At 48.6% G+C, this 24,790-nt stretch overlaps 1 protein-coding gene across 2 annotated transcripts in view; it reads right to left on the bottom strand.

The window, feature by feature from the left end:
• The window catches only part of SOS2 (SOS Ras/Rho guanine nucleotide exchange factor 2), a 92,563-nt gene that overhangs the window by 54,289 nt on the left and 13,484 nt on the right, over window positions 1-24,790 (bottom strand). For both annotated transcript variants that reach the window (XM_073577719.1, XM_073577720.1), the window contains exons 6-9: window positions 23,095-23,238; window positions 22,754-22,864; window positions 15,754-15,852; window positions 11,845-11,972 (exon numbers count right to left, since the gene is read on the bottom strand). In XM_073577719.1, the coding sequence (XP_073433820.1) occupies window positions 11,845-11,972; window positions 15,754-15,852; window positions 22,754-22,864; window positions 23,095-23,238 (482 nt within the window). The remainder of the gene's footprint in view (window positions 1-11,844; window positions 11,973-15,753; window positions 15,853-22,753; window positions 22,865-23,094; window positions 23,239-24,790) is intronic.

Genomic DNA, 24,790 nt, shown 5'->3' on the forward strand with positions numbered 1-24,790 from the left:
CAGCGGAGAAACACTGCGGCCTCGACATCAAGCACAGAACACCTTCCAGGTGTGGTGGTAAATTCATGCTGAAGCAGGTCTTCGGGCGCTAATCATTGTAGCGACCACCTCGCTCTCGAACCCTGCCTGGGTTAGAACCCAAGATTCAACGGCCATGCCGTCATACACAGAGTCCCTGAGTTCGGGTGTCAAATCAGCCCTTGAGACGGTAGATCTGGGCGCTCTAGCAGGCGCCCAGGCACGTCAGTGAGCAGCTGCATTAGATCTGCGTACCACGCTCGACAGGGCCAGCAGATTCGCCGGCCCCCCTTCCGTCTTGATCCCTTTGTTGACTCTCGGGAGAAGTGGTAGTGGAGGAAATAGATATGGGAGGCGAAACTGGTTCCATGGCAGAACCAACGCGTCCACCGCGAAAGCCTGCGGGCCCCTGGCCCGAGCGACATATGTGGGCACCTTGGCATTCACTCTGGAAGCCATCAGGTCCACATCCGGAGCTCCCCACAGTTGACAACTCTGCTGAAGAAATTCGGGATGTAGAGACCACTCTCCGGATGCAAGACCCTGCCGGCTGAGGAAGTCTGCCGCCCAATTTTCCACACCCGGGATGTGGACAGCCGAAATCACCGATTGGTCTGCTTCAGCCCACTGAAGAACGTGCCCCACCTCGTGCATGGTTGCACTGCTGCGGGTGTCCCCCTGACGAATTATGTAAGCCACCACCGTGGCGTTGTCCGATTGAATCCGGACGGGGCGGCCTGCTAGAAAGTGATGAAACTCCTGCAGAGCCAGCCGAATTGCTCGTCTCTCCAAAAAGTTGATCGGGAGGCGTGCCTCCTATGGCGACCACCGTTCCTAGGTTGCGTGGTGGTGAAACACCGCTCCCCATCCGAGGAGACTGGCGTCGATTGTCATTCTCAGCCCATGACCTGGGGGGAAAGGTTTCCCCTAGGCCAGAGAGAAACTGGTTATCCACATCCGAGCGACTGCCTGACCTGAGATGACAGTTGGTACCGCCGATCGAGCGTGAAAGGATTCTTGTCCCAGGCTGACACGAGGCGTGCTGCAGGGGGCGAAGATGGAACTGGGCAAAAAGGTATCGCTTCCATTGCTGCCACCATTTTCCCTAGGATCCTCATCCCGGATCGGATGGTATGAGGGACTGGTTGGCGTAGTGTCCGGACTCCCTGCCGGAGACTAGCGCCTTTTCCTGAGGAAGAATTACCAACCCTAGGTAAGTGTCGAAGATCATTCCTAGGAAGGAGATCCTTTGAGCTAGCACAAGGGATGACTTCTTTGTATTGACCAACCATCTAGGCAGGCAAGAGTATCTAGCGTGATGCTGACACCTTCCTCGCATGCCCGTATTGACGGGCCCTTGACCAAGAGGTCGTCCAGATAAGGCAAGACAACCATGCCTCGAGAATGCAGTGTGGCCATGACAATTGCCATAACCTTTGTGAACACTCTGGGAGCCGTGGCTAGCCCGAAGGGAAGCGCTATGAACTGAAAATGTTGAATGCTGATTGCGAAGCATAGAAACCTCTGAGGAGGAGGAAACATGGGAATATGCAGAAATGCGTCCTGGCTGTCTATTGATGACAAGTATTCTCACTGCTCCATGGCCGATATGACTGAACGGAGAGACTCCATCCGGAAATGTCTGATCCTGCTGAATTTGTTCAGAAGCTTCAGGTCCAAAACAGGCCTGACAGACCCGTCCTTTTTGGGGACCGCAAAAAGGTTGGGATAGAACCCTGAGCTCTTCCATGTTCCGGCACTGGAACAATGACTCCGTTGTGCAGGAGTGACTTGATGGCTCCTAATAGAGCCCTTGCCTGGGTATCCACCCTGGGAAGCTGGAAAAGAAAAAAAACATCTTGGAGGGTATCAGACAAAATCTATTTTGTAACCTGAGGCCACCAATTTCTTTACCCATGCGTCGTGAGCGACATTGACCTAGATGTGGTGAAACCAGAGTAGGCGGCCGACCACCTTGCCTCTGTCTTCCGGTAAAGGCCTCGAGTCATTTGGCCGACGATCTTTGGGATCTGGATCCCCTCGATCTGAGCCGCTGAGTAAGCAACCTCCCCAATGGGTTGTCTCTATGTGAGACCTGCCGCCCCTATCCTGGCTGGGGCGGCGGCATTGGCCGCTGTAGTCCACCCGGGGTTGCGAAAGGCCCGAAAACGGGTGACGAAAAAAATGTTTTGACCCTTTGTTGAGGGAGAAACCCGCTCTTTGCGCCTGTGGAGTTGGAGATAAGTTGATTCAACTTCTCCCCAAATAGATGGCCACACTGATAAGGCAGGGAAGTCAAAGACTTCTTAGAAGTAGAGTCGGCTCGTCATGTCCTTAACCATAGGGCTCTTCTGATAGAAATTGCATTAGCGGCAGCAAGTGCCGAGCAATTGTCCGCATCCAAAGACGCATCGATTACATAGTCTACGGCCATCGCCATCTGACCTGCGACCTCCGAAATCTCTGCAGGTAGATCCTGCTCCTGCGCGACCTTGTTTAATGTTTCTGACTATGATATTATGGCCTTGGCCACCCAAGTTGCTGCGAATGAGGAAGCGAGCGCTGACCCCGACGCCTCATATACTGAGCGAGCTAGGCTCTCTATAAGGCGATTCGTGGGACCCTTAATCGAGGATACACTAAGGACGGATAGCAGGGTCTTAGTGGCTAGGCGCGAAACCGGAGGATCCACCATCGGGGATTCCATCCATTTCTTACGGAGATCTGGAACAAACGGATACCCTGTTTTGAGTGCCTTTTGACCTGAAAAAACGCCTGTCTGGACGTTCTCTGTGCCGCTGCACTATGTCCTCAGACTCCGGGTGAGAGGAAAAAAATTCTGTGCGGGCGCTTCACTCATTTAAATGCCACTTTATGCCCCATAGCCGCTGCGGGCCCATCTTCAATCCCCAGGGTCTGATCGACGGCTTCTATGAAGCTGTCCACTGTTTCACGTGATCCTGGAGTGTCCAGGTCAAGGGGCTCGTCTGAGTCGCAATCTGAGGCCTGCTCGCTATCAACCACTGGTGACGGGGAGCGAGAAGCAGAACTTACGGATGCCAAAGCATCGGATGGATTGGGCGACACCGTGTGGACTCTTTTCCCCCGGGTCTGCCTGGAATGAGACCGGCCCCTGCAGGCCAAAGGCTCTTGTGAGGTGGAGGTTCCCTCTAAGGCCGGCGAGCCACTGTCCCTGCCCCTATCTGGGGTCCGAAGGGACTCGACTGCCCTCGTCAGCGATGTCATGGACTGTGATAGAGATAGCCCACTCTGGGGGGTCCGGGACCTCGGTCGCGGGGGAGGGCTCCTGGGTGCGTTCGGAGTCACAGGCTTCGCATAATTTTGGCTCTGTGCTCGTGGAAACCTAACTCCAGAAGAAATGCATGCCCGCCGCGAAAAGACGCCACGCCGGGGGCGGGACTTCCGCCCGCGGCCTAGTCACGACCGAAGCCGCGGGCTAAATTTTGCATGCCCACCCGCCACGGGGGAGGGGGGAGTCGCGCTGCTGAGCCCTGCCTCTGGAACCCGGCGTCCACGCCTGGCGGAAAGAGGCAGGAGGGAGGAGAGGGAAGGAGGAATGCCTTACACTTCCTAAGATGCCTGGAGCTTCAGTGGATTCCCCGGAGCGCTGCCGCAGGGGACTCCCCAGCCCTCCTTACCTGACTCCGGATCTAGCACACCAGGTAGAGGGGATGGGGTTAATTTCTGGAAGGTGCAGGCACCCTAGCTCTGTCTAAGCCCTTCAGGGGGTGAGGAAAGGGACCATCCGCCGCCTTGCAGCACTGCCGTCTAGCGTTGGTGGAACAGTGGGGGCCGCACAGACTAGTCTTGTGCCTCTGTACAAGCCCATGGTTTCAATACCTAGGGGTGGACATGGCTAAGTCTGGCATAATGTCTCACGTCGCGGGAAAGGATACGTGGAGGGACACTCGCACGTGCTTGCCTGTTAAAGTTTGGGGAAATCGGATCCTTTCAATAGGATGCGTTGTCCGTCTTATCTTCATAAAATAAACAAAAATTGAAGTCTGGGGAAAAAGGCCCAGATATGTCCCACGGTGCGGGAAAGGATACGCGGAGGCGATACTCAACGCGTGCTCGCCCGTTGATCGTTTGGGGAGATCGGCCCCTTTCAATAGGGTCCGTCGCCCCTGTCTTATCTTCATGGAAAAAAGAAAAGAGAAAGAAAAAGAAGTCTGGAGAAAACCAGACACGTGTGCCTCCAAAGACACTAAGCATAAAACCGATTTCCGCCCGCAATAGGGGCGAGGGTGTATACGACGGAGGAGGAGCTAACCTCTTTTTTTTCACTTAGTGTCAGCCTCCTAGCGGCAGAAGCATACACCCACAGTATCTGTGTCCCCCAATGAGGCGGAGAAAAAAATGTTTTAAAAAATATAAAATATATATATATATATATATATATATATATATATATATATCGTACATACTCTTGTATAAGCCGACCCCCTTAATTTTGCCACAAAAAACTGGGAAAACTTATTGACTCGTGTATAAGCCTACGGTGGAAAATGCAGCAGCTACTGGTAAATTTCAAAAAACAGGATTTTCGGGTTGCTTACCGTAAAATCTGTTTCTCGGAGCCTTCATTGGGGGACACAGAGACCATGGGTGTATGCTGCTGCCACTAGGAGGCTGACACTATGCACAAAAAAAGGTTAGCTCCTCCTCCGCAGTATACACCCCACCAACCGGCAGGAATTTCCTCAGTTAGTGAGAAAGCAGTAGGAGAAGTAACAGAATAGATTGAAACAGAACAGACAACTCAACTGTACATAACCAACAACATAAGAACAGGAGTTGTAGAACATGGGAGGGTGCTGTGTCCCCCAATGAAGGCTCCGAGAAACAGATTTTACGGTAAGCAACCCAAAAATCCTGTTTTCTCGTTCGCCTTATTGGGGGACACAGAGACCATGGGACGTCCCAAAGCAGTCCCTGGGGTGGGAAACAAACTTCCATCAGGCCAGTGGACTCATCACCGCTGCCTGCAGGATCCTTCTACCTAGGCTGGCCTCCGCCAAAGCGTAGGTGTGGACCTTGAAGAATGTCACAAACGTGTGAACAGATGACCAGGTTGCAGCTTTGCAAAGCTGCAGCGCGGAAGCTCTGTGGCGCACCGCCCAGGAGGCACCCACTGCCCGGGTAGAGTGAGCTCTAATTCCCGGAGGGGCCACTCGATGCTTAATTCGGTAGGCCTCCAAAATTGCCGACCTGATCCAGCGAGCAATAGTAGCTTTGGAGGCCGGCTGACCTTTCCGCGCCCATCTGGAATGATGAAAACAGTCTGACTTCCTCAAACGAGTCGTTCTAGCTAGGTAGACCTTCTTTGCCCTGACCAAGTCCAGCTTGTTCAAGGAGCGCTCCCGAGTGTGAGTTGGACCCGGACAAGAGAACAATATCCTCATCCAGGTGGACAGTGGACACCACCTTAGGAAGGAAAGAAGGCGGAGTCCGTAGAACTACCTTGTCCTGGTGGAGCACCAAGAAAGGGGAACGACAAGGAATGGCCGCCAATTCCGACACGCGCCGGATGGAGGTGACGGCTACTAGGAAGGCTACTGTCCTTGAAGGGAGAGATAGGGAAACTTCCCTGAGAGGTTCAAAGGGAGGACCTTGCAGAACCTCGAGAACCAGATTAAGATCCAATGGATGTACGGGCGCACGGTAGGAGGAGCCGCATGAGCCACTCCCTGAAGGAAGGTCTTGACCTGAGAAAAGGAGGCCAATGTCTTCTGGAACAAAATGGATAGCGCCGAGACTTGACCTTTTAAAGAGCTGAGGGCAAGGCCCGCATCAAGGCCTGCCTGAAGAAACGCCAGGACAGAAGGGGGAGAAAATGACATGGGCGGAATGTTATTGGCCTCACACCAAGTGAAATAGGCTTTCTGGCCCGGATCATGGTATGAATAACCTGATCGTTTCAAAACCTTGGTCTCAATAGCCACGCCGTCAAATTGAGCGGCCGAGAATTGAGGTGGCAAATCGGGCCCTGAGACAGCAGATCTGCCCTGTCTGGAACCTTCCAGGAGGCGTCCGCGAGAAGGTTGACGATGTCCGCGAACCAAGACCTTCTGGGCCAATTCGGGGCGATGAGGATGACTGGACTTCCTTCTGCTTTTATTTTCTTGAGCAGCTTGGGAAGAAGGGGAAGGGGAGGGAACAGGTAGGGGAGCTCAAACTAAGACCAAAGAATGGTCAGAGCATCGGCGCCCCTGGCGAGAGGATCTCGAGCCCTGGATACAAACAGTGGGACTTTCCTGTTGAGGCGAGACGCCAGCAGGTCAACGTCCGGAGTTCCCGAACGACGGCAAAGCTGATGAAATACATCCGGATGTAAGGACCACTCTCCCGCCGCGGGACCCCCGCAGCTGAGAAAATCGGCGGCCCAGTTGTCCATGCCGGGAATGTGCACCGCAGATATTGTTGGAACTCTGCCGAGTGAAGAATTTTGGACACTTCCGCTAGGGCTGAGGCACTCCGTGTCCCCCCCTGGTGGTTGATATCTGCCACCGCTGTGGCAGTCTGTCTGAATACGGATTGGCAGGCCCCTGAGAAGTCTCTCCCAGTGAACGAGAGACAGATAGATCACCCGTATCTCGACGACGTTGATCGGCAGAGCTGTCTCTAGTCGGCCACAGACCCTGAACAGTGTGATTGCGAAATATTGCCCCCCCAGCCGAGGAGGCTGGCATCCGTTGTCACAATCTGCCAGTGAAATGAGAAGGAATGACCATCCTAGGGCAATGAGAGGTGACGTTCGCCACCAAATGAGAGACTGCCTGACCTGGTATGAAAGGCGAATTGGACGATCCAGGGAAAGAACAGACCTGTTCCATCGAGACAGGATAGCCTGTTGGAGGGGTCTGGAGTGAAATTGAGCAAAGGGAATCGCTTTGATCAGAATGTCGTCGAGGTACGGAAAAAGAACGAGACTTCCGATCCTCAACAAGGCCATCAACGCCGCCATGATCTTTGTAAAAACTCTGGGTGCAGTAGCGAGCCCGGGAAAGGTGGGAACATGTAGATAGGCATCTTGAATGTCTATTGAACACATGAACTCCTGCGTCTCCATGGAAGCGATTACCGACAGAAGAGACTCCATCCTGAAATGACGCAATCGGACCCTCTTGTTCAGTAACTTGAGATCCAGGATGGGACGAACTGCACCATCTTTTTTCGTCACTACAAACAGGTTTGAATAAAACCCTGTGAAAAGTTCTGATTCGGGAGCGGGCAAAATCACCCCGGAACTGAGGAGAGAGGTGATGGATGCGAAGAAACCCGGACTAAGGCAGGGTCTTTTGGAAGGACTCGAAGAAACAATCCCGGGGATGAGAAACAAACTATCTTGTATCCTGGGGATACAACTTCCCTGACCCAAGCGTCCTCTACTGAGGCAAGCCAGACGTCTCTGCAGAAAAGGAGTCGACCGCCCAGTTGGGAAGGACCCTCGGGACTTCTTTGATAGTCATGCTGATGTGGACCGACCAGATCTGGACCTGGAGGATCTGCCCTGGGATGAGTGAGATCGCCAGGAGGGAGTGGGTCTGAAGGAGACCTTCTTTCTATCCTGGCGTGCCTGCGGCCTCTGTTGGTAGACCGAAAGGGCCGAAACTGACGCCTTAGCGGAGGCCTACGAGGCTTGGACTGAGGGAGGAGGGAACTTGTGCCTCCAGTGGTGTCCCTAATAATCTGGTCCAGCTGGGATCCAAAGAGACGCGCTCCCTGAAAAGGCAGATTGGTAAAGGACCTTTTTGAAGACAAATCCGCCTGCCAAGCCTTGAGCCAAATTGTACGCCGGATTGCCATCACGTCGCTGGACGCCTGAGCAGCGCAAGATGCGGCATCCAAGGAGGCAGAGAGCAGATAATCCCCTGCATGGGAGATCTGGTTAGCCAGTTCGGCCGATTGCTCCGGTTAGGCTTTATCTAGGATGCCCTTGCGAAGATCCTCCGCCCAAGTAGCTATGGCCTTTGCTACCCAAGATGAAGGGAAGGCTAGGCTTAGCGCCGCCGCAGCCGCTTCGAATACTGACTTTGCTAGGGATTCTATAATTCTGTCATTAGAATCCTTTAGCGACGCCACACCTGAAATCGGAAGGACCGTGTTGTTAAGATAGTCTGGACACGGGAGCGTCTACAGAGGGGGAAGCCAACCAGTTGTCGGTGAGCTCTTTTGAAAATGGATAGAGCACGCCGAGACGCTTCCCTCTTTGAAAGCGTTTGGTCGGATTTTCTCTCTCTCCCTGGTAAGAATCTTGCCAAACTCAGAGTGGGAGACGAAGACTCTGGAAGGGGTTTCTGCCCGTCTGAACGAAACCTCCTGATCTGAGCGTTTCGCAGGGGAGTCTGTATTTCGAAGGTGTGGTTAATCGCAGCAATGAGGTTCTGTAACGTAACCTTCATGTCCGCGTCCTGGTCCGAATCCAGCTCTAAAATCTCTTCGGATGACGCATCCGAGAACGCTTCACCTGACTCGGGTGAGGAGGCACGGGAAGGCGACTGCAGGGAAGGACTATGTGGAGAGACCAGGTCAGGAGAGGATTCCGGCCGGAGATCCTGCCTGGGTCTTTTGCGGCTTCTGCTGACTGGCTCAGATGGAACCCCTTGCGACCTGCTGGACCCTGCAGAAGTGTCCAGTGGCAACTTATCAAGAACGGCCACTAGGGACTGAGACACCCTGGTGAGGTCCGGCACTGATTGTGATAGAGAAGAGACCTAGCCAGGAATGGGGGGTTCACACTCACGAGGGGCAATAGATGGTTCCTGGACAGCATCGGCTGAATGGGATTACTGCAGTCTAAACCGAGGGGAGTGGGAAAGTTCTCTGTGCTGGCGGACGGGCACGTTCCGGTTTGCGGTTAGACATAATGAAAGAAAAGAAGAAAGAACCCCGAGGAGAAGCCGGAAGGTTGAGGGAAAGAAGGCAGAGGAGGGTGTCAGTCTGCAGTTGCAGAGCTACTCACTGTCCGGTGGCCCGAAAGGTGATGTGCCCAGCTCGTCTGAGATGCAGGGCCGCAGTAGAGGATAACGAGGAACCCCTTTCCGCTGCCCGGTGTCTTCAAAGGCGTCCGGCTGACAGGCTGCAAAGATGGCGGCAGCCTGAGGTAAAAGGAACGCGCGGTTCAGGAGAGAAGATGAAGAAGGGCGGAGCTAGCCGCCTGACCCGGAGAGAAGACCGCCCGCTGCCCAGCTACAGACTAGGAGGGTGGGTGGTCCTAGAACGGGAGGGAGAGCAGCCCGCCTATAACAGAGGGCGGGGGGCGTGGCCGCGACGGCCAAGTAGGCCCGAAATGAAGCCGGGGACTAAATTAGTATCGGCGGCCGCCTGTCAGCGCGGGGCGGCGCGAAGTCCTGCAGCGCTGCCACGGCCACCCAAGAAGAAACCGCCGCCCGAACAAAGCCCTCAGGATAAGCCCGCATGAGGGCGGGGGCGGGGGGAACAAGGCCCGCACCGCAGCCGGGGCCTGGCATGTGGCGCAATAGAAAGTGCGGCGGCTGCCGGGAGGCGCAGACAGCCGAGGACCCTGCGGCACTGCCCTGTGCCGCTCCGAAGAATCCTCCAGTGGTGTCTTCAATAAAGGTACCTTGTAAATCCAACGCTGTCTGAGTCTATTTTCCCCCATGTCCGCGCCTCGTCCGACCGACAGGCTCTGGTAGGCGAGTGAGTGGGAGGCGGGGGGGGGGCAAGGACCATCCGTATAGCTGGCACGCACCTGTGCAAAGCTCCTGGTCCTGCTGCGGAGAGCTATGAGGATACGGGGTGGCAGTACACGCCGTACTCATAGTCTCTTTGTGGGACTACAGATGTGACTATTCACTCTGTATCCCTCCGGAAAACCTGAAAAGGAACGACGCACATCGAGGTAGATATGGGTCTAATGAAAGACCCGTGTCCACCTCCTACTGACACTAAGCTAAACTGAGGAAATTCCTGCCGGTTGGTGGGGTGTATACTGCGGAGGAGGAGCTAACCTTTTTTTGTGCATACTGTCAGCCTCCTTGTGGCAGCAGCATACACCCATGGTCTCTGTGTCCCCCAATAAGGCGAACGAGAAATAAAAAGTTACCAATAAAAGTAAAATTAATTGACACATCAGTAGGCTAAAAGTTTTTGAATATCCATATTGAATCAGGAGCCCCATATAATGCTCCATACAGTTCCATGATAGGCCCCATAAGATGCTCCATACAAAATACGCCCAATATAATGCTGCACTAAGGTCAATAATGGCCCCATAAGATGCTCCATAGAATAATATGCCCTGGACCCACAGACATTCCATAGATCATGCCCCATATGCTGCCCCCATAAGATGCTCCAAAGAATATGCCCCCATATGCTGCCCATATAAGATGCTCCATTGAATATGCTTCCATATGCTGCTCCCATAAGATGCTCCATTGACTATGCCCCCATATATTGCAGCTGCAGGTATTTAAAAAAAAAAAAAAAAAAAAGACATACTCACCTCTTGTTCCTGGGGGGCCAGGTGCTGGTGTGCTGAGCAGGCAGACACAGGCACGCTATGGTGGACAGGTGTCGCCACTGGCTCAGGACTCGGCACCTGCACTGACTACGTCATCATGCCCTCTGCCGTCTGAACGTCACTGACAGAGGGACCGGCGGGCAGACAGCGGCGATCAGCATTGGAATCAGGACAGGTGAATATCGCTATACTTACCTCACCCTGGCGCGGTCTCTGCAGCCCCTTTCTCCCACGGTCTCCTTTCCTTCCTACAGCAGTCACGTGGTACCGCTCATTAAAGTCATAAATATGCGCATATTCATGACTTTAATGAGCAGTACCATGTGACCGCTGTCTGAAGGAAAAGAGACCATGGGACAAGCAGGAAGGCTACAGAGACGCGCCGGGGGGGGTGTCAGTATGATGTGACACCCCCACTCACCCCCTGGCTATATGACTCACGTATAAGCCGAGAGGGGGACTTTCAGCTGAAAATCTCGGCTTATACGCGAGTATATACGGAATATATAAAAAGTTCAAATCACCCCCCTTTCAAAATAAAATAAAAAACAAACACTTTTTTTTTTTTTTTTTTTTATAAACAGTTTGGAATTTTTTTTCCACCACTTAAAGAACCTAGACATGTTTGGTGTCTAAGAACTCGTAATGACCTGGAGAATGATAATGGCAGGTCAGTTTTAGCATTTAGCGAATGGTAAAAAAAAAACAAAAAAAACTGTGGAGTTGCTTATTTTTTTGCAAAATCACAGCACAATTTTGTTTCTGGTGTCCTTCGACAGCCCTTTGGTCTCCACCATAGTGGAGTTTGGAGTGTGAATTTTTGAGGTTGTGGACATGTGTCTTTTATACTGACAGATTCAAACAGGTGCCATTACTACAGGTAATGAGTGGATGACAGAGGAGCCTCTTTAAAGAAGTTACAGGTCTATGAGAGCCAGAGATCTTCCATGTTTTTAGGTGACCAGATACTTATTTTCCACCATAATTTGCAAAATAAGTCTGGACAAATCAGACAAAGTGATTTTCTGGATTTGTTTTCCCATTTTGATTCTCATAGTTGTGGTCTATCTATGATGGCAATTACAGGCCTCTCTCATCTTTTAAAGTGGGAGAACTTGCACAATTGGTCGCTGACTAAATACTTTTCTCCCCCACTGTATATGAGTTTCACTTTTTGTATTGAAGAACTGAAATAAGTTAACTTTTTGATGATATTCTAATTTTGTGAGAAGCACCTGTATGAGCTGTTTCTGCTTTTTTTTTCTGGGTCTGAAATTGAAAAAAAAAAAAAAATAAATAAATTTAGTCTGTCTTACCCTGGGCGACGCCGCGGCGAGTGCTTATTGTAAATGCGTTCCATGCTACATCGTAGGTTGAGCAGAGCAGTGATGGCTTGTTTTAGGCATTCTCTGTCCTCTTGATCTTCACTGCGTTCTTGTAACAGCTAAATAAAAGGGAACTTAACAGATTATTCCAATAACTCATGAATATATAGCCTTCACAATGTTAAAAATTATTGCCAATGTTTATCTACTGACAAAAAAAAAAAAGAAAGTGCGCCAACTTTCAATTATATTTAGTTTTTCGACTCCTTACTTTAACCCCTTCACCCCCAAGGGTGGTTTGCACGTTCATGACCGGGCCAATTTTTATAATTCTGACCACTGTACCTTTATGAGGTCATAACTCTGGAACGCTTCCATGGATCCCGGTGATTCTGACAATGTTTTCTCGTGACATATTGTACTTCATGTTAGTGCTAAAATTTCATTCAAATAACTAGCGTTTATTTGTGAGAAAAAAGGAAATTTGGCGAAAATTTTGAAAATTTCGCAATTTTCCAACTTTGAATTTTTATGCCCTTAAATCACAGAGATATGGCACCCAAAAAACTTGATAACTAACATTTCCCACATGTTTACTTTACATCAGCACAATTTTGGAACCCAAATTTTTTTTTGTTAGGAAGTTATAAGGGTTAAAAGTTGACCAGCGATTTCTCATTTTTACAACACCATTTTATTTTTACGGACCACATCACATTTGAAGCCACTTTGAGGGGTCTATATGATAGAAAATACCCAAAAGTGACACCATTCTAAAAACTGCACCCCTTAAGGTGCTCAAAACCACATTCAAGAAGTTTATTAACCCTTTAGGTGCGTCACAGGAATTTTTTTGAATATTTAAAAAAAAATGAACATCTAACTTTTTTTTCACAAAAAAAGTACTTCAGGTTCAATTTTTTTTTATTTTACCAAGGGTAACAAGAGAAATTGGACTGCAAAAGTTATTGTGCAATTTGTCCTGAGTACGCTGATACCTGATATGTGGGGGGGAACGACTGTTTCGGCGCATGGCAGAGCTCAGAATGGAAGGAGCGCCGTTTGACTTTTTCAATGCAAAATTGTCTGGAATTCAGATCGGACGCCATGTCACGTTTGGAGAGTCCCTGATGTACCTAAACAGTGGAAACCCCCTACAAGTGACACCATTTTGGAAACTAGACCCCCCATGGAACTTATCTAGATATGTGGTGAGAACTTTGAACCCACAAGGGCTTTACAGAAGTTTATAACGTACAGCGGTACAATTAAAAAATCATATTTTTTCCACAAAAATGATCTTTTCAACCCAAATTTTATTTTCCCAAGGGTAACAGGACCCTAAAAGTTATTGTGCAATTTGTCCTGAGTACGCTGATACCCCACATGTGGGGGTAAATCACTATTTGGGCGCATGGCAGAGCTCGGAAGGGAAGCAGCGCCATTTGACGTTTTTGGCTGGAATTGAGATCGGACACCATGTCGCGATTGGAAAACCCCTGATGTACCTAAACAGTGGAAACCCCCCACAAATGACACCATTTTGGAAACTAGACCCCCTAAGGAATTTATCTAGATGTGTGGTGAGAACTTTGAACCCCCAAGGGCTTCACAGAAGTTTATAATGCCCGGGCATGAAAATAAAAAAATCGTATTTTTTCCACAAACATGATCAATTAGTCCCCAATTTTTTTATTTTCCCAAGGGTAACAGGAGAAATTGAACCCCAAAAGTTGTTGTCCAATTTGTCCTAAGTACGCTGACGCCCCATATGTGGGAGAAAACTACTGTATGGACACACGTCGGGGCTCAGAAGGGAAGTAGTGACGTTTTGGAATGCAGACTTTGATGGAATGGTCTGCGGGTGTCATGTGCATTAGGAGAGCCCCTGATGTACCTAAACTATTGAAACTCCCCACAAGTGACCCCATTTTGGACACTAGACCCCCCCACGGAACTTATCTAGATGTGTGGTGAGCACTTTGAACCCCCAAGTGCTTCAAAGAAGTTTATAACGCTCGGACGTGAAAATAAAAAAATCATTTTTTTTCCACAAAAATGATATTTTTGCCCCCAAATTTTTTATTTTCCTAAGGGTAACAGGAGAAATTGGACCCCAAAAATTGTTTTGCAATTTGTCCTGAGTAGGCTGATACCCTACATGTGGGGGTAAAACACTGTTTGGGTGCATGGCAGAGCTTGGAAGGGAGGGAGCACCATTTGACTTTTTCAACTCAGAATTGGCTGGAATTGAATTCAGACGCCATGTTGCATTTGGAGAGCCCCTGATGTGCCCAAACAGTGGAAACCCCCAATTCTAACTCCAACCCGAGCCCCAACACACCCCTAACCCTAATCTCAGCCCTAACCGTAATGGAAAAATGGAAATAAATACATTTTTTTATTTGATTATTTTTCCCTAACTAAGGGGGTGATAACGGGGGGTTTGATTTACTATTTATGGCGGTTTTTATGTTTGGCGGCTTTCGCACGCTAAAAGACGCTTTTTATTGTAAAAATCGTTTTTGCATCACCACATATTGAGAGCTATAATTTTTCCGTATTTTGACCCACCGAGTCATGTGAGGTCTTATTTTTTGCGGGACGAGTTGACGTTTTTATTGGTACCATTATCGGGCACGTGACATTTTTTGATCGCTTTTTATTCCGATTTTTGGGACGCAGAATGAACAAAAACCAGCGTTTCATGAATGTCTTTTGGGGGGGTGCGTTTACACCGTTCCGCGTGCGGTAAAATTGATAAAGTGGTTTTATTTTTCGGGTCATTACGGTTACAGCGATACCTCATTTAGGTCTTTTTTTATGTTTTGTCGGTTTTATGCAATGAAAACTATTTTATATAAAAAATAATTATTTTTGCATCGCTTTATTCTGCGAGCTATAACTTTTTTATTTTTTCGCTGATGATGCTGTGTGGCGGCTCGTTTTTTGCGGGACAAGATGACGTTTTTAGCGGTACCATGGATATTTATATGCGTCTTTTTGATCGCGCGTTATTACACTTTTTGTTTGGCGGTATGATAATAAATCATTATTTTTTGCTTCGTTTTTTATTTTTATTTTTTAAGGGGTTCGCTAAAGGGTTTAACTAACGGGACAGTTTTATAGGGCGGGTCGTTACGGACGCGGCGATACTTAATATGTGTACTTTTATTGTTTTTTTTATTTTCAAAAAATGGATTTATTTGGGGGAATATTTTTTTTTTTGTAATTTATTTGGCAATTTTTTTAAAATTATTTTAACACTTTTTTTTATTTTTTTTTTACTTTATTAAACAGTCCCAGGTGGGACATCACTGCACTGTGACAGATCAGCGATCTGTCACAGGCAGTTCACAAGGCTTCCTCATGCCTGCGCTTTGCAGGCACTGAGGAAGCCAGCTCCCTGCAGGCCCCCGAAGGACCCCGTCGCCATCTTGGATTCGGGGGCCTGCAGGAAAGGACCCCCGGCAGCAGCGCTGCGCATTGCGCTGCCGTGGGGGCTCAGGGAAGCACGGAGGGAGCCCCTTCCCTCCCTGCCGATGCTTCCCTTTAACCCCCGGTACACCGCGATCATGTGCAAGGGGTTAACGTGTCGGGGGCGGTCCGTGACCGCCCCTGACACATTGTGCCGGGTGTCAGCTGTGATAATCAGATGACACCCGGCCGCGATCAGCGGCGCTCACCACGTGGGCGCCGCTGATCGCGGTAGACGTACTATCCCGTCCATGGGCATAGGGATAGTACGTCTGATGTCAGGAAGGGGTTAAAGACCTTCGATTACTCTCACTAAATTTCAACATTCTTGTTTACATTCAAAAGCTAGAAAAGCTATTGCACAGGAATTGGTAATTATAAATGAATGATTTCAGTTGACAGCGAGAAATTTTTCCCTCTTACCTCCAATAATTCAAAATAGTGCAAACAATGGTAAACGGGAACCAGCATCAGACGAGGGAGGACGTATCTCACTGCTTCTTTAAAGCCTTCTGAAATGGACTGTGGGGAAAATTATACAGGAGAGATTGGAGAAAGAAAAAAAATTGAAATGTATCAAGTCTAAAGCAAATCTTATATTTACCCCTTAGTGACCATAGCAATTAGATCCTAAAGAATAGGACAAGTTTTTTTTTTTATATATATATATATAATTTTTGGTACTATTCTTCTTGAGATGAATAGGACTGTCTTTTATTTTGGGTGGGGGATGGGGTGGAATGTGGTGGCTTTAGTAGTCAGAGCTGTTCTTTAGCTGGAGTTTTTCCATGCTGTGATTAATGCAGTTTTTTGTAAACAGCAACTACGCTAACCCATGGATCTCCATGGTAAGGCCTGTTTCACACTTCCGTTTTTGTGTCCGCCAAACGGATCCGTTTCCGTTTTTTTGACGGAAACTGATGCAAACGGATCCGTTTTTTTAAAAACGGATCCGTTTTTTTGACGGATCCGCGGTAACCGTAATGGAAGTCTATGGGACAAAAAAAACGGATCCTGCAAAAAATGGCGGATCCGTTTTTTTACGGAAAACAACGGATTTTGACGGATTTGAAAAAACGGAAGTGTGAAACAGGCCTAAGAGACAACAAATATACCCTGAACATTATCGACCTTGCAGTTATGCACTACTCGCTTTCAGATAGCATAATGGTAAATTCATGTGTCAGATATAATTTAAAAATTTCTGCAATTCTCCCTGTTATCTTTACTAAATTTAAAGGGGTTAGCCACTACTTGTTATTGATGGCTTTCAATATGTGATCCTTGGGGGGGGGGGGGGGGGGTACAAAACTGGGCATCCTCACCGATCACCTGTTACCGGAGACGGCTGGAAGTTCTCAGATGCTACTGAAGCAAAGCCGCACAGTCATTTCTATAGCGGCTGTGGCTGGGCACTACTGATCCACACCAGAATCAAATGTCAAATGTATAGGGGATGCATATGTAATACCCGTCCACGGCCGCTATAGAAATGACGATCAGATATTGATAAGCCTATACCAAGGAGAGGCGATCAAAAAAAAAAAAAAGAGTGGGCAAGGGGTTTTCCTCTTTTTTGTCCCCCTTTAGAACTAATCGCAGCGATCCTTTGATCGACAACATGCTGTGGGCTCAATGCTTTATTCTAGTTAGTGTAAGACTGAGATTTGGACACTTAGGTCATTCCTCTGACAGACCTAGAAGTCTTCGTCAAGCCCCGTCAAAACAATTGGAAGGTGAACTCCTCTCCCATTGTTTAGCTTTTTCTTTTCTGTGCGAGGTCCTGTTTTATATTAGGGTGCAGTGAGATCCTGTATTATTAGGGTGCAGAGTTCGTTTTTCTATCATCATTTTGGGGTCTATATGACGTTTTGATAACTTTCTCTAGTGCATTTCTTGTAAGGAAGCGCAGTGATCGAAAAGCTTTATTTCTAAAGTTTCAAATCTTTTCATTACAAAGTGTAACTCAAGAATTAAATGAAAAATGTTATATATTTTCATAGATCACACTTTTACAGATGAAGCAATGTCAATTGTAAGCACATTTTTATTGTTTTAATATAATCATTTGGATGGAAGAAATATGAATGTTTATGAATGAATAAGTTGTTTTTATTAATACTTGAAATAGGGATTTTTGTGTACTCACCGTGAAATTCTTTTCTCCGAGCCAATCATTTGGGGACACAGACAGTGGGTGATATGCTACTGGCCACTAGGAGGACACCAAGTAAACTAGAAAAAAAGTTAGCTCCTCCCCTGCAGTATACACCCTCTCGCTGGCTGAGATTTCTCCAGTTCAGTGAAAAAAGCAGTAGGAGCATAAACGGTCAACAATAACCATAACTATGTCAAAACCTAAGAATGCTACAGTGAGTCAATAGGCTAAACAGGGTGGGTGCTGTGTCCCCCAATGATTGGCTTGGAGAAAAGGATTTTACGTTGAGTAGACAAAAATCCCTATTTCTCCTACACCTCATTGGGGGACACAGACAGTGGGACGTCCTAAAGCAGTCCCTGGGTGGGGAGCATACATCTGCTAATACCCCATGTACCACTGAGTCAACACTGAGGTACTGGCAATTGCAGGCTGCGTCTACTGAGAGCTGCATCCGCAGAGGCCTGAGAATAAATTTGGTAATGTCTTGTAAAAGTATGCAGACTGGACCAAGTCGCAGCCTTGCAGACCTGTTCTGCCGACGCCTGGGGCCGAATGGCCCACGAGGCGCCCACTGAGGGGGTAGAGTGAGCCTTAATCCCTGCTGGGACAGGTGCGTTCCTGACATGGTAGGATTCCTGAATCGCCAAGCGAATCCACCTGGCTAGCGTTGCTTTTGAAGCAGCTAGACCCCTCTTCTGCCCCTCTGGAAGCCTGAACAGGGCATCTGACTTGCGGAAGGGAGCCGTCTACGAGATGTACTGTCTCAGAGCCCTAACCACATTCAGGGTGTGGAGGGCCTTCTCAATGCGATAGACTGGTGCCGGACAAAAAGAAGGCAAAACAATTTCCTCATTGAGATGGAACGAGGAGACGACTTTGGGAAGGAAGGACGGGGACGTCCTGAGAACTGCCCTGTCCTGAAGATGATTCAGGAACGGATGATGGTAGGACAGGGCCGCCAATTCCGAAACTCGTCTAATTGACGTAATTGCCACTAGAGAGACCACCAACCACCTTCCAAGAGCGAACGGTCAGTGGCACGTCCTGCAGCGGTTCGAAAGGAGCCTCCTGTAAGGCCCCAAGAACCAGGTTAAGGACCCATGATTCCAATGGCCTTCTATAAGGAGCCGCCACATGGGAGACTCCCTGAATGAACGTCTTGACCTGAAATTTGGTGGCAATTTTGCGTTGGAATAGCACTGACAAAGCCGAAATTTGGCCCTTGAGAGAGTTAAGCACGAGGCCTGACTTTAATCCGGATTGAAGGAATTCCAATATGCCCGGAATGGAAATATACTAGAGGGGATCGACCATGATCTTTGCATCACGAAAAGAAGGTCTTCCAGGCGAGGTGATAGATGCGCATGGACACAGGCTTCCTAGCATTAATTATGGTGGAAATCACGTCGTGAGAGAACCCAGCCTGAGCTAAAATCCAGGATTCAATGGCCACGCCGTCAGAGACAGGGCCCCGGAGTTCGGGTGGTAAATCGGGCCCTGAGAGATTAGATCCATGCGATCTGGAAGTCGTCAGGGGACGTCGGCGACTAGTTGTATTAGTTCTGCGTACCATGCTCAGCACGGCTAACCCAGCGCGACTAGGATCACTGGTACTCCCTCCACTTTGATCATCGCGATGACCCTCGGAAGCAATGGAAGAGGGGGAAAGATGTACGGGAGTCGGAACCGGTGCCATGGCAGAAACTAGGGCGTCCGCTCCGATGGCGCATGGATCGTGCAATGAACCGAGGAACCTTGTTGTTTAGTCTTGAGGCCATGAGATCCACATCCGGAGTCCCCCAACGATGACAAATCTGCTGAAAGACTTCCGGATGAAGAGACCACTCTCCCGAGGCAAGGCCTTGGCGACTGAGAAAATCTGCCGCCCAATTTTCTACGCCCAGGATGTGGATTTCTGAGATGGGTGAATGGTTGATCTCGGCCGAACGGAGGATGTGACTCACTTCGAGAATGGCCATCCTGCTCCGAGTACCTCCCTAGTGGTTGATATACGCTACAGCCGTGGCGTTGTCGGATTGGATCCTGATGGGGTGACCTGCGAGGAGATGGGAAATTCCGTAGAGTTAATCTGATCGCTCGCATCTCCAAAATGTTGATGGGGAGACGTGACTCTCGAGTTGACCAACGACCCTGTGTCGTGTGGTGACGAAAGACCACTCCCCAGCCCAGAAGACTTGCGTCGGTGGTTAAAACCAACCATCTTACTGGGAGAAAAGACCTCCCTTCGTTCACGGAGGACCTCAGAATCCACTAGAGGACTTGTCTGACCCGCAGGGCCAGAAGGAACTGACGGTCCAGGGAGAACGGGCTCTTATCCCAAGCTAACAGCAACGCATATCATAAAGGACGGAGATGGAACAGTGCGAATGGGACTGCTGCCATTGCTGCCACCATCTTTCCAAAAATTCTAATGCTGAAACTAATGGAGTGAGAAACCTGTCGGGAAGGAGTCCGTGCTGCCTGTTGTAAGGCTTGGGTCTTTTCTGGAGGGAGAATGACCAACCCACGGGAAGTGTCCAAGATCATTCCTAACAAGGAAAACTTCTGAGGCGGTTTTGGGAAAGACTTTACGAAGATTATCTTCCACCCCAGACGAGAAAGTGTATTAACTGTTATATCCACGGATTCCTCGCAGGCTGGAAGGAAAGGACCCTTGATGAGCAGGTCGTCCAGAAACGGTAACACCACAACTCCCCGAGAGTGGCGAATGGCCATGACAGCCGCCAAGACCTTGGTAAAGACCCTGGGGGCGGTGGCGAGTCCGAAGGGCAAGGCAACGAACTGGAAGGGTTCGTCGTGAATTGCAAAATGCAGGAACTGCTAGTGGGACGGGCAGATCGGTGTGTGAAGGATAAGCGTCTTTAACGTCGATGTATGATAGGAACTCAACTTTTTTCATGGAAGCGACAACTGGTCGAAGAGATTCCATTCGGAATCGCCGCACCTCGACAAACTGATTTAACAGTTTGAGAGCCAGTATGGGCCGTATCGTCCCGTCCTTCTTTGGAATCACAAAAAGGTTTGAAAAAAAAAAAAAAAACCCTTTGCAGAGCCTGACCGGGGGGGGGGGGAATTGGAAAAAAATGTATTGGGGGGGGGAATTCCCACCGGCTCCCTGACCCCACTCGTCGTGGACGACCGCGAGCCAGGTGTGACTGAAGGAAAATAGACGACCGTCTACTTTGTCGGTGCCCGCCGGATACCGCAACAAGTCGTTGCGTAGAAGATTTATGAGATCTGGCTCCCCGAGATCCAGATGCCCTTGACCTGGGCTCCCAAGAGCGGTTAGGTCTGTATGAAACCTGGGAGCCTCTGTCTCCGCGCAGGGACCAGCCTGATCCAAAAGAGAAGGTAGAGGAAGACAAACCGGAATTGTGGCAAAAAGATCGAAAATGCGTCAGCTGTTGGTTGCGAAACGGCCGAACAGCCTTTTGTTAGGGAATGAATTTACTCTTTCCCCCGGTAGTATCAGAAATGAGCTGGTCCAGATTCTCTCCAAAAAGGCGACCAGTTTGATAGGGCAGAGAGGTCAACGATCTTTTAGATGTGGCAGCCACCCGCCAGTTGCGGAGCCATAAGGCTCTTCTAATGGAGATCGCATTAGCGGCAGTTTGAGCAGCGCAATTGCGGCATCTAAAAGAAGCGTCCACTACAAGGTCCCCTGTGTGAATTATCTGCCTGGTGATGCTGGTTGTCCCCAGAGGAAGATTGCTACCCTAGAAGGCAGTAATTAAGACTTCTTCCCAAGCGGCCATTGCCTTAGCGACCCAAGTCGCCGCGAAAGATGGAAAAAGCTCCACTCCTGAAGCTTCAAAAAAAACTGAGCGGGCCAGGTAGTCAATCTGACTGAGGAGCCCTCAGAAACGGATAGGAGCGTTTTAGAAGCAAGACGCGATACAGGAGGGTCCACGGAAGGGGACTGTAACCAATTTTTCATTAGGTCTGGAGCAAAAGGGTATTTAGCCTCAGCAGACTTTTGCCCTGTGAACCGCTTATGTGGCCAATCCCTATGTTTCTGGACAATGTCCTTAAACTCCAGATGGCTGGTAAATAACCTGCGCACACATTTGGTCCTCTTAAATGAGATAGCGTGTTCTGGAGCAGGAATATTTTCGTCATCCAACTTCCGAATCCTGTTGACTGATTCTATAAGAGAATCGAGCGACTCTTGGTCAGTTGGAGGATTCTGAGGGACTGACGTCAGATTCGAATTTAGAGTCGTGCTCGCTGCAAACATTAGGAGAGGGAGAGCGAGAGACAGAACTCGCCAATGCTGAAGCGCGAGCGTGAGTAGGGGACGCGTCATGGGTCCGCCTCCTGTGCTTCGTTCTGTTACTCTTGCCCTCGTATCCATGGAGTACCGACCGTAAGGGAACCATCGTCAGAGGAATCAGCCCCATTCGTCGCAGGAAAGTGTACGGGGAGGTATACTCCGCATGCTTGCCTGTTGTTGTTGTTTCGGGGGAGAGCAGGCCGTAGAAAGGAACCGTCGCCCCCTTCACTCCGTTAAATAAAAAATAAAAATTTACAGAAAATCAAAAATGAAAATAAAAACAGTGGGGTCTGAAGCCAGACCCAAGTGCCTCCTATAGACACTAAGCAAGAACTGGAGAAATCTCAGCCAGCGAGAGGGTGTATACTGCAGGGGAGCAGCTAACTTTTTTTCTGGTTTACTTAGTGTCCTCCTTGTGGCCAGCAGCATAACACCCACTGTCTCTGTGTCCCCCAATGAGGCATAGGAGAAATAACTTTTTTTTTTTTTTTTTTTTTAAATAACTTCTAAAATACTTTAGTCTCCTTAGGAAACTTGAACCTGCAATCACTTGTGCTATATATCTGTGACTGATCGTCACAGAATCACAGATGGCAGCGATGGGGGTCATCAGGAGGCCCCTGGCTGCCAGCACTACGTAAAATGCTGCTGTCAGATATTGACAGTGGAATTAAGTGGTTAAATAGCAGGGACAGGAGCTCAGACAGTACTCCATGGAGCAGGAAAGAGATTAAACTCTCAATATGCTGTGGGTTGCTATTGGCATGTAAGGGGTTACATGGCTGAGATTGGAGAGAACACTGATCCCGGTCTATGCAGATGGTTGCACCTGCTGCTGATCAGGCCACAGCTCCTGATCATCTCCTAGCAACAATGTAAGGAGATGTCCATTTGTGGAAGTAAATATGCTGGAGACCCTCGTGAATAAACCCCCCTTCAAAAACTCAAAACAAACAAAATCAAGTTACCTGAAAATAAGGAGTGACTGCCGGCTTAGCCATGAGGTTGTTAAAATGTTCGTGGAACTGGGCAGCTAGGATGTCCTGGGATAATGTTTCATAAGGGTCGAAGGCCTGCTCCTGAGGGAAAAGCAGGGGAGAAGGTTCATGATTTGGATCTAATGAATTATTATATTATCCAACAGATAGATAGTATAGCGAGTATAACTAGCACCCGTAATGTACGACCGGCATAAAACAACATCCTGCCGTACATCCATAACCTCCTCTCCAGATTACACTCATGCAGTAGAAACCGACAGCGCAGATACAATAAAATCCCACATGTATGAATGGAGTCTGGTCCTCACCTCTGCCAAATCTTCAAAGCAGCTTCCAACCAGTGGATGGGGACTACTCTCATCCGTCATCTCCACAGTGTCCTCAATCAGACCCAGAAGCTTCACGGTTAATTCATGAATGTCGAGAATGTTACTGAAGATAATCTCAATGTCCTGCAAAAAATAAGTCAGAGATGAACTCAGCAAGCGAGCTTTGGGGGAAATCTGACATCCACAAGCAGAATAAAGAGTGCAGCTCTGGAGTATAATACAGGATGTAACTCAGAATCAGTAATGTACAGTATGTACACAGTGACTGCACCAGCAGAATAGTGAGTGCAGCTCTGGGGTATAATACAGGATGTAACTCAGGATCAGTAATGTAATGTATACAGTGACTGCACCAGCAGAATAGTGAGTGCAGCTCTAGAGTATAATACAGGATGTAACTCAGGATCAGTAATGTAATGTATACAGTGACTGCATCAGCAGAATAGTGAGTGCAGCTCTGGAGTATAATACAGTATGTAACTCAGGATCAGTACAGGATCAGTAATGTATGTACACAGTGACTGCACCAGCAGAATAGTGAGTGCAGCGATGGAGTATAATACAGGATGTACCTCAGGATCAGTAATGTAATGTATGTACACAGTGACTGCACCAGCAGAATAGTGAGTGCAGCTCTGGAGTATAATACAGGATGTAACTCAGGATCAGTAATGTATGTACACAGTGACTGCACCAGCAGAATAGTGAGTGCAGCTCAGTAGTATAATACAGGATATAACTCAGGATCAGTACAGGTTTAAGTAATGTAATGTATGTATACAGTGACTGCATCAGCAGAATAGTGAGTGCAGCTCTGGAGTATAATACAGGATGTAACTCAGGATCAGAAATGTAATGTATGTACACAGTGACTGCACCAGCAGAATAGTGAGTGCAGCTCAGTAGTATAATACAGGATGTAACTCAGGATCAGTAATATAATGTATGTACACAGTGACTGCACCAGCAGAATATTGAGTGCACCTCTGGAGCATAATACAGGAGGTAATAAGTTGTGTATTACAGACCAGTATATTATTTTAAGGCGCAGTGGGTGCAGAGAAATACTTGTGGTTGTCAGTACAAGGTCTTATCTGAACCTTGGAGAAGTTGGAGCCGCTGATGTCATATGGTGACATTGAAATACACTTTAAACAACTTAAGCAAACATTTCTCAGCTTGTCCTACAGGTCCTCAGAAATAAGATGAAGATATGAGGAGAAGAAAGCGACTAGACTAGGAAGACAAACACCGGCAGTAATGGAGTGTTATTACTCACAGCTATCACTGGGCCTCATTTATCGAAACTGACTGACAGTGTACCAATCCTTGCTGCCACAGCAGCCAATCAGAGCTCAGCTTACTTTCTACCAGAGGGGTTTAAGAAATAAAAGCGGAGCTCTGATTGGTAAAGGGAAGCAACGAGGCTCACTGTTCACATGGTGACTAGACTAGAGTGCTCAGATAAGAGGAGGCTTTATCCATGGCAACCAACAGAACGCAAATCAGTTGGCCTTTTTCACACATCTGTGTTCTGTGATCCATATTCTGAGCACCATTCATGGACTGGTCGCAGGTCTCCTGAACATGGCAGTCTCACAGGCATATAACTGTGCAGAGGGCGCTCTATGCCCAGCGGGTACCAGATACCTTACACAACAGGCACTTGTTACGT

The sequence above is a fragment of the Dendrobates tinctorius genome, unplaced genomic scaffold (assembly GCF_039654945.1).
Source record: "Dendrobates tinctorius isolate UK_male_01 unplaced genomic scaffold, ASM3965494v1 ptg000057l, whole genome shotgun sequence".
Lineage (NCBI taxonomy): Eukaryota > Metazoa > Chordata > Amphibia > Anura > Dendrobatidae > Dendrobates > Dendrobates tinctorius.